Genomic DNA, 10,387 nt, shown 5'->3' with positions numbered 1-10,387 from the left:
AGAATTTGTGATGTTTTGGATTAATGAAGTTATTCCAAGCAAAAGGATATACAATGAAAAATTGGGTTATTTACTGTAATTTATCTCGATAAGTATTTGTTCCTATACTTAAGAAGTGAGCGGTCTGTGGGTTTTTTCAATGTAAATCCAAGAAAATAAAACTTGAACAGATAGTTAAATTATATAAACTATAGTATTATTTGGGCAAAGCACAGAGCAGAAGTGAAAAAATGCTATTCATGAAAAGATACTGATTAATGCAGAGTCTTTCTGGAATATTTGCAGAGTTATGATTAATTTCATGCACCTTCTAAACCACGGGTAAAACAGAGCATAAATAAGTGGATTAATGGTGGAATTTAGATAAGCCACAATTACAAGTTTCTGAAATGTTTCTGTCTGCAGTTTAATAAAATTGTCTAAAAAACTGTAAATAAGGTATGGGAGTAAACCGGACAAAAACACAGACACTAAAATACCGAGGACTTTAGCTGCTTTTCTCTCAGATTTCATGGAGTGTGAGGTGATTTTCTGTGTTTTAGGTCGTGTGTGATTATTAAGCTCTCTGATAGCAGTGGCATGTTTCTTAGCAATTAGAAAAACTCGTGTATACAATATGATTATGACAGAAAGTGGAAATATAAATGAAAATATGAGATCAATTACATACCAAACCTCATTAAGGAAGTAATAACACTCTCCAGGACACATTACAAAATTCATTAACTTTCCATTAAAAAAAAAGATTGTCATGATATAAAGCAGACACACACACCAGTTAAAATATACCACAATGCACATTATCCTCTTAGTGACTGTGTTTGTGTAGAGAAAAGGGTTTGACAGAGCCAAATACCGATCTACAGCAATCAGAACAATATTGTATATAGACAGGCTCATGAGGACACCACCAATCCACAAAAACACAATGCAGAAATCTCTCTCAAAAATCCAACATGACTCAATCGTCCAGATGAACATTGCTGGCATCACTAAAGCTCCAATAAGGAAATCTGACACAGCCAGAGAGAGCACCAGCATGTTTGTTGGTGTGTGAAGCTGCTTGAAGTGAAGAACAGAGATGATGACGAGCAGATTTCCACACACTGTTAGCAGAACCACAGCAGCTGAACACATGTACAGTAAGATATAAACTGCAGGAGATACAGATCTCTCTGGACAGGAGAAATGATCACAGCCATCAGAATGATTAAACTCTGTCAGGTTCATCAATACAGCATTCTGTTAAAAATTACAAAGACACAATCACATTCAAATGGTTTATGGCTCAAACAGTACTGGTTTTATGTGCTTTAAGTATGTGCTTTTATAGTGAAAAAATTGTTAACACCCCCTGTCTTTGAGTGACAGCATGATACATTTGATGTCATACTTTGTGGGAACAAAAGGTCTTATTAGTGGAAATTCATTATAAATATATTTATAATGCAACTAAAGCTTCAGCCAATTATCAACACAAATGGATTAGCTAAGAATCTCTGGCCTATGTGTGACCAGGGAATTAAATTTACAACAAGGACCACATTTAATGGGTTCAATATATTTTTGAGCTTATTTGATTACAGAATAGCAAAATAAAACTTAAATTTAGTTATTTGCAATATTATGGACATGAATCTATATGGGTGTCAATATATATATATATATATATATATATATATATATATATATATATATATATATATATAATAAGCGCAATTTCCTTTCACAGTATAAGTGAGAAATATTAACTCTCTGCCAAGTTGTATATCAAACATTCATAACACTTATCCGAACTTCTCGGATCACGGGGAGCCCATGCCTTCTTAGGCGTCATCGGGCATCAAGGCAGGATACACCCTGAATAGAGTGCCAACCCATCGCAGGGCACACACACTCTCATTCACTCACACACTACAGACAATGTTTCCAGAGATGCCAATCAACCTACCATGAATGTCTTTGGACCGGGGGAGGAAACCGGAGTACCTGGAGGAAACCCCGAAGCACGGGGACAACATGCAAACTCCACACACACAAGGCTGAGGTGGGAATCAAACCCCCAACCATGGAGGTGTGAGGCAAACATGCTAACCACTAAGCCACCGTGCCCCCCCCCCCTATCAAACAGAGTGAGGAAATGCACTGTCCATAAATCTCACAATTCACTTGTGTCTACTTAATCCAATACTCTTATTTAAGTTTATCAGTAGACATAAACTACCCAAATATGGAGCAAACAGAAAATACGTGAATACTGTAACATAGGTTTTGTCTTGTGTCCGGTATTTAATGTCTTTTATTTTGGAACCTGTTTCTTGTGTCTTGCTTCCCTTGCCTTTATGTTCCATTACCGCATGTATGTGTCATGTCCTGTTTGGTTCATGTAGTCATGTGTTATTCTGTTCCTCTTTTTCATTGGTTCACCATGTGTATTTAACCCTAAATGTTTGCCATGTTCTGGGTCGTTTGTTGTCCCTTTGTGGTTGTTGCGTGTGATCGAGTTTCTTGTCTCGTTTTGTTATTGCCTTGCCCATGATTAGTTTGTGTATTTTTCGATAAAATCTTCAACAACCAACCAAACTATGGATCCAGCAGAGGATTTTGTGCCTTCGTCAGGGTTATCGACCCATTGAGGACTTTGTGGAAGAATTCTGTGAACTTAGCTACAATGAATCAGCTCTCAAGGATATTTTTAGATATGGTTTATCCAGTAAAATTTCACAGCTAATGCAACCACTTACTACACACCGGACTTTTACTGTTGGTGTCACAGAGGAGGAAAAAGGCACTAATATAAAGTCTGCTCACGTCATGCCTGCCATGCCAACGCCTGCTCTCATCAGAGCCCTCAGTCAAGATGGCCGCCACCAATAGCACCAAATTCCTTGTTGTTCACCTTTGGGAGAACTTCATCTGGTCACTCACCCAGCAGCGTATCGACTTCTTAAGAAGGCTGAGGAAAGATGAGACTAAATTAAGGCAAACCTAGATTTATGACATTGACTATAGGCAATCACAGACTATAAAGGCTATAATCCTTGCCTAATGGAGAAAGTTAACCTATTTTTAGTCTAGATTTCTAGGGCCTGACTGTCAGTGTGGCAGATTTGGACACAAATGCAAAACACCGGTGGTATGGGTGGTATGGGTGGTATGGTATGTCTCCGACCAAATTAATTCATGGACCCAACCTGTCTTGTGTCAACAGCCAAGTTGTTGGAGGTAGTTTAATGGTTTAGGGAATGTTTCCTAGTCACAGTGTGAGCTGTTAATACCAATCAATCATTGCTAGAATGACAAATGGACAGGCAGATGGGATCTGCTATAGTCCATGTTACAACATTGTCTAGCAGACAGTGTTTGGCTACCACTACACAGGAGGGAAGTAGGATGGGTTCATTGGAGTGTGGGCATTAGAGAGCATCAGGTTTAGTGTTTTTCAGTCCAGGTGGTAAGACAAGGTATACAAAAAAATGAGAAGAAGCATGAACAGCATGTTGTATGGGGTTCAGTCATTTGGTTGTTCTAAGGTACTCCCAGTTCTTGTGGTCAGTGTAAATTATGAAAGTGTGTTCTCTGCACTTAAACCAGTACCTCTATATCCTCTATTGCCAGTTGCCATGGTTTTTCAATGTGATAGTTATGTTTAGTGTTCAACAGCTTTTGGGAGAAGAAGCTCATAAGCCCTCTCCCTAAAATGATGTGACAGAACCACCCCTACCTTAATCTGAGAGGTATCCAGGCTTCTAGGTTTTTGACTAGTAGCCTTGTCAGGTCTAGGTGTTTGAGGTTACAGGCTGTGGTGAATGCAAATTCACAAAATACTATAAATGCTGCTGCTCATTGCACCCTCAGGAGTGGGCCAATCTACTGCAGTAACATAACCCTGATTTATAGCAAGAATGTTGTCAATGTAGCTCACTGCAATTTTATCCAGCAAATCTAGCAGGCCATAATTTAGGAGGCACTGAAAGACAATGGGGCGCTGAAGAGCACATATGGAACCACACAGTAATCATGGTGGATGATAGGGGTACTGTAATAATTGTTGTTTCATTTGTCACCTTCTCTGATGCACACCAAGTTGTATGAACCGTTTATATTGAGTTTACTAGGTCAATAACATATACCTTTTGTTTTCAGAAAAAGGACGCCTCCAGGTAAATGAAGTAATATGGTGGAAACATACTACAGCATTAACATCATTCATATATTTCTATGTGTAGCCAGATGTCATTCAGACAGAACACTTTCAAATATCTATAAAATGTGTCAATTTACAATGATGTTACATGACAATGATGAGCCTTTGCATCTACTTGTATTCTATATTTTATAGAAAAGAACTGAATAATAAGTCTAATAATACTTCTTTATTCAGCTATAAATATGTCTACAGAGGAGATTATAAGATTATAAAATAAATAACTAAAATTTACTAAACTAAAACTAACATTACAGAGCTTGTTCTCAATAATTATGGTCTTTGTTACCAGGTCTACATCAGAGGTGCATATTTTAAACTTACTTGGTCTATATATTTTAATTTGTACCATTCTTGATATTACTTTGATAATGTATATCTCATTTTATTAATAACAAGAAATAAGTATTCACATAGTATTGTTTTTGGTAAAATATCACAATTTTTAGTTTTGTACTTAATGAGATAAATGAGATAGATAAAGAATTCTTTGGTCTTTAAAAAATTACATTTAAAAATGAAGAGGTAATTTGCTTTTTACAGCATTGTTTTGCCTGTTCATCTTGCCATACCGTCATCACATGTCCATGTTCGCAAAGGTCACTGTGGTGGACTTAATATTTCAAAATCATTTATAAATCGAATCTTTAATACAGTACATTAATCTTCTCCCAAGATTCAGTTGGTGAAGAGAACACAATTCTTATTTATGATAAATAAAAAGATTTGTATTTAGGTTTATTTTGTTTTTCCCATGACTAAATGTGCGTTTTAAAAGCTTTTTCAAAATCTTCAGAAGCAGTGAAAATATGGTCATAAAAGGACATTAATTAATGCAGAGTCTGTTTGAAATATTTGCAGATTCATGATTAATTTAACACACCTCCTGAACCATGGATAAAACAGAGCATAAATAAGTGGATTTAAGGTGGAATTAAGATAAAGTAGGATCAGAAGTTTCTGAAATGTTTCTGTCTGTAGTTCAATAACATTTCCTAATAAACTGTAAATAAAATATGGAAGTAAACACACCAGAAACACAGACACTAAAATACCGAGGACTTTAGCTGCTTTTCTCTCAGATTTCATGGAGTGTGAGGTAATTTTCTGTGTTTTAGGCCGTGTGTGATTATTAAGCTCTCTGATAGCAGTGGCATGTTTCTTAGCAATCACAAAAACTTGAGTATACAATATGATTATGACAGAAAGTGGGAATATAAATGAATATATGAGATCAATTACAGTCCAAACCTCACTCACAATATAAAAACATTCTCCAGGACACATTACAGAATTCGTGAACTTTCCATTAAAATAAACAATTGTTATGACATACACCAGACACACACACCAGTTAGAATAAATGACAATGCACATCACCGTCCTATTCACTGTGTTCGTGTAAAGAAAAGGGTTTGACAGAGCCAAATATCGATCTACAGCTATCAGAGCAATATTATAAATAGATAGGCTCATGATGAGACCACCAATCCACAAAAAAACTATGCAGAAAACTCTTCCAAAAATCCAACATGACTCAATCGTCCAGATGAACATTGCTGGCATCACTAAAGCTCCAATAAGGAAATCCGACACAGCCAGAGAGAGCACCAGCATGTTTGTTGGTGTGTGAAGCTGCTTGAAGTGAAGAACAGAGATAATGACGAGCAGATTTCCACACATTGTTAGCAGAACCACAGCAACTGAACACACGTACAGTAAGATATAAACTGCAGGAGATACAGATCTCTCTGGACAGGAGAAATGATCACAGCGATCAGACTGATTAAACTCTGTCAGGTTCATCAATACAGCATTCTGTTAAAGACTACAAAGACACAATCACAGTCAAATGGTTTATGGTACTGTACTGGTGCTTTTATAGTGTAAAAATTGTGAACACCCCCTGTCTTTGAGTGACAGCATGATACATTTGATGTCATACTTTGTGGGAACAAAAGGTCTTATTAGTGGAAATTCATTATAAATATATTTATAATGCAACTAAAGCTTCAGCCAATTATCAACACAAATGGATTAGCTAAGAAACTCTGGCCTATGTGTGACCAGGGAATTAAATTTACAATAAGGACCACATTTAATGGGTTCAATATATTTTTGAGCTTATTTGATTACAGAATAGCAAAATAAAACTTAAATTTAGTTATTATGGATGCAATATTACGGACATGAAGCATCAGGCATCAAGGCAGGATACACCCTGAATGGAGTGCCAACCCATCGCAGGGCACACACATCACTCTCATCCACTCACACACACACACACACTACAGACAATTTTTCCAGAGATGCCAATCAACCTACCATGCATGTCTTTGGACAGGGGGAGGAAACCGGAGTACCCGAAGGAAACCCCGAAGCACGGGGACAACATGCAAACTCCACACACACAAGGCGGAGGCGGGAATCGAACCCCCAATCCTGGAGGTGTGAGGCAAACGTGCTAACCACTAAGCCACCTGGTTAAAGCCTGCTCTCATCAAAGCCCTCAGTCAAGATGGCCGCCACCAATAGCACCAAATTCCTTGTTGTTCACCTTTGGGAGAACTTCATCTGGTCACTCACCCAGCAGCGTATCGACTTCTTAAGAAGGCTGAGGAAAGATGAGACTAAATTATGGCAAACCTAGATTTATGACATTGACTATAGGCAATCACAGTCTATAAAGGCTGTAATCCTTCGCCTAATGGAGAAAGTTAACCTATTTTTAGTCTAGATTTCTAGGGCCTAACTGTCAGTGTGGCAGATTTGGACACAAATGCAAAACACCGGTGGTATGGGTGGTATGGGTGGTATGGTATGTCTCCGACCAAATTGATTCATGGACCCAACCTGCCTTGTGTCAACAGCCAAGTTGTTGGAGGTAGTTTAATGGTTTAGGGAATGTTTCCTAGTCACAGTGTGAGCTGTTAATACCAATCAATCATTGCTAGAATGACAAATGGACAGGCAGATGGGATCTGCTATAGTCCATGTTACAACATTGTCTAGCAGACAGTGTTTGGCTACCACTACACAGGAGGGAAGTAGGATGGGTTCATTGGAGTGTGGGCATTAGAGAGCATCAGCTTTAGTGTTTTTCAATCCAGGTGGCAAGACAAGGTATACAAAAAAATGAGAAGAAGCATGAACAGCTTATTGTAAGGGGTTCAGTCATTTGGTTGTTCTAAGGTACTCCCAGTTCTTGTGGTCAGTGTAAATTATGAAAATGTGTTTTTTTTGCACGGGGGGGTGGCACGGTGGCTTAGTGGTTAGCACGTTCTCCTCACACCTCCAGGGTTGGGGGTTTGATTCCTGCCCCTGCCTTGTGTGTGTGGAGTTTGCATGTTCTCCCTGTGACTCTGGGGTTTCCTCCGGGAACTCCGGATTCCTCCCCCAGTCCAAAGACATGCATGGTAGTTGATTGGCATCTCTGGAAAATTGTTTTGTGTGAGTGAATGAGATTGTGTGTGCCCTGCAATGGGTTGGCACTCCGTCCAGGTTGTATCCTGCCTTGATGCCCGATGACACCTGAGATAGGCACAGGCTCCACGTGACCCGAGAAGTTCAGATAAGCGGTAGAAAATGAATGAATGAATGTTCTTTGCCATTAAACCAGTACCTCTATTCCTCTATTGCCAGCTGCCATGGTTTTTCAATGTGATAGTTATGTTCAGTGTTCAACAGCTTTTGGGAGAAGAAGTTCATGAGCCCTCTACCTAAAATGATGTGACAGAACTGCCCCTACCTTAATCTGAGAGGTATCTAGGCATCTACGTTTTTGACTGGTAGCCTTGTTAGGTCTAGGTGTTTGGGGTTACAGGCTGTGGTGAATACAAATTCACAAAATACTACAGTATAAATGCTGCAGCTCATCGCACCTTCTGGAGTGGGCCAATCTACTACTGCGGTAACATAACCCTTATTTATAGTCAGAATGTTGGCAATGTAGCTCACTGCAATTTTATCCAGCAAGTCTAGCAGGCACTGAAAGACAACGGGGGCACTTAAGAGCACATATGGAATCACACAGTAATCATGGTGGATGCTAGGGGTAATAATTGTCATTTCACTCATCACCTTCTCTGAAGCAGACCAAGTTGTATGAACCGTGTAGATTGAGTTTACTAGGTCAATGACATATACCTTTTGTCAGAAAAAGGAAGCCACCAGGTAAATTAAGTAATATAGTGGAAACATACTACTGCATTAACATCATTAATATATTTATATGTGTAGCCAGATGTCATTCAGACAGAACACTTTCAAATATTTATAAAATGTGTCAATTTACAATGATGTTACATGACAATGATGAGCCTTTGCATCTACTTGTATTCATTTTATAGAAAAGAACTGAATAATAAGTCTAATAATAATTCTTTATTGTGCTATAAATACTGTATATCTACAGAGGAGATTATAAGATTATAAAAATAAAAAAAACTAACTAACATTACAGAGCTTGTTCTCAATAATTATGGTCTATGTTACCATTTCTACATACAGAGGTGCGTATTTTAAACTTTTTTGGTCTATATATTTTAATTTGTATCATTCTTGATATTACTTTGATAATGTATATCTCATTTTATTAAAAACAAGAAATAAGTATTCCCATAGTATTGTTTTTGGTAGAATATCACAGTTTTTAGTTTTGTACTTAATGAGATAAATGAGATAGATAAAATATTTCTTTGGTCTTTAAAAAATTACATTTATAATTTGCTTTTTACAGCATTGTGGTGAAATGTTTTGCCTGTTCATCTTGCCATACCGTCTTCACATGTCCATGTTCACAAAGGTCACTGTGGTGGACTCACTATTTCAAAATAATTTTGAAATTGAATCAATAATACGTTAATCTTCTCCCAAGATTCAGTTGGTGAAGAGAACACAATTCTTATTTATCATATGATGAATAAAAAGATTTGTATTTAGGTGTATTTTTTCCCCATGACTAAATGCACGTTTTAAAAGCTTTTTCAAAATCTTCAGAAGCAGTATAAATATATTCATAAAATATTGATTAATGCAGAGTCTGTTTGAAATATTTGCAGATTCATGATTAATTTAACACACCTCCTGAACCATGGGTAAAACAGAGCATAAATAACTGGATTTAAGGTGGAATTAAGATAAAGTAGGATCATAAGTTTCTGAACAGTTTTTGTCTGTAGTCCAATAACATCACCTAATAAACTGTAAATAAAATATGGAAGTAAACACACCAGAAACACAGACACTAAAATACCGAGGACTTTAGCTGCTTTTCTCTCAGATTTCATGGAGTATGAGGTGATTTTCTGTGTTTTAGGCCGTGTGTGATTATTAAGCTCTCTGATAGCAGTGACATGTTTCTTAGCAATCACAAAAACTCGAGTATACAATATGATTATGACAGAAAGTGGGAATATAAATGAATATATGAGATCAATTACAGTCCAAACCTCACTCACAATATAAAAACATTCTCCAGGACACATTACAGAATTCGTGAACTTTCCATTAAAATAAACAATTGTTATGACATACACCAGACACACACACCAGTTAGAATAAATGACAATGCACATCATCCTCTTAGTGACTGTGTTTGTGTAGAGAAATGGGTTTGACAAAGCCACATACCGATCTACAGCAATCAGAACAATATTGTATATAGATAGGCTCATGAGGAGACCACCAATCCACAAGAAAACAATGCAGAAATCTCTCCAAAAAATCCAACATGATTCAATCGTCCAGATGAACATAACTGGCATGAGTAAAGCTCCAACAAGGAAATCTGACACAGCCAGAGAGAGCACCAGCATGTTTGTTGGTGTGTGAAGCTGCTTGAAGTGAAGAACAGAGATAATGACGAGCAGATTTCCACACATTGTTAGCAGAACCACAGCAGCTGAACACACATACAGTAAGATATAAACTGCAGGAGATACAGATCTCTCTGGACAGGAGAAATGATCACAGTGATCAGACTGATTAAACTGTGTCAGGTTCATCAATACAGCATCCTGTTAAAATGAAAGAAGACAGAATCACAGTCAAATGGTTTATGGCTCAAACAGGATTGGTGCTTTTATAGTGTAGAAATTGTTCATGCCCCCTAGGTTTGAGTGACAGTAATACATTTGATGTCATGCTTTGTTGGAACAGAAGGCCTTATTAGTGGCAATT

General features: G+C 37.5%; 2 protein-coding genes across 2 annotated transcripts; both read right to left on the bottom strand.

Moving 5' to 3' along the window:
* Positions 1 to 237: 237 nt before the first annotated feature.
* On the bottom strand, positions 238 to 5,944 carry LOC113651670 (trace amine-associated receptor 7e-like; the record flags this gene model as incomplete). Its single annotated transcript, XM_027160508.2, has 3 exons — positions 238 to 399; positions 5,198 to 5,287; positions 5,588 to 5,944. Coding segments are annotated over 3 exons (609 nt in total), but the record flags the coding sequence as incomplete, so codon positions are not given.
* Positions 5,945 to 9,222: 3,278 nt separating this feature from the next.
* LOC113651745 (trace amine-associated receptor 13c-like) lies at positions 9,223 to 10,212 on the bottom strand. Its single transcript, XM_027160593.2, has one exon. The coding sequence runs from the start codon at positions 10,210 to 10,212 to the stop codon at positions 9,223 to 9,225; it is 990 nt and encodes a 329-aa protein (XP_027016394.2).
* Between the last annotated feature and the right edge of the window lie 175 nt (positions 10,213 to 10,387).

This window comes from Tachysurus fulvidraco, chromosome 9, assembly GCF_022655615.1.
Source record: "Tachysurus fulvidraco isolate hzauxx_2018 chromosome 9, HZAU_PFXX_2.0, whole genome shotgun sequence".
Taxonomy (NCBI): domain Eukaryota; kingdom Metazoa; phylum Chordata; class Actinopteri; order Siluriformes; family Bagridae; genus Tachysurus; species Tachysurus fulvidraco.
Note: the sequence above shows the minus strand (reverse complement) of the source record. Positions and strands in the feature narration are given on the sequence as shown.

Excerpts from the sequence above, each read along its gene's own strand:
- LOC113651745 (XM_027160593.2), bottom strand. The coding sequence starts at position 10,212 with ATGAACCTGACACAGTTTAATCAGTCTGATCACTGTGATCATTTCTCC.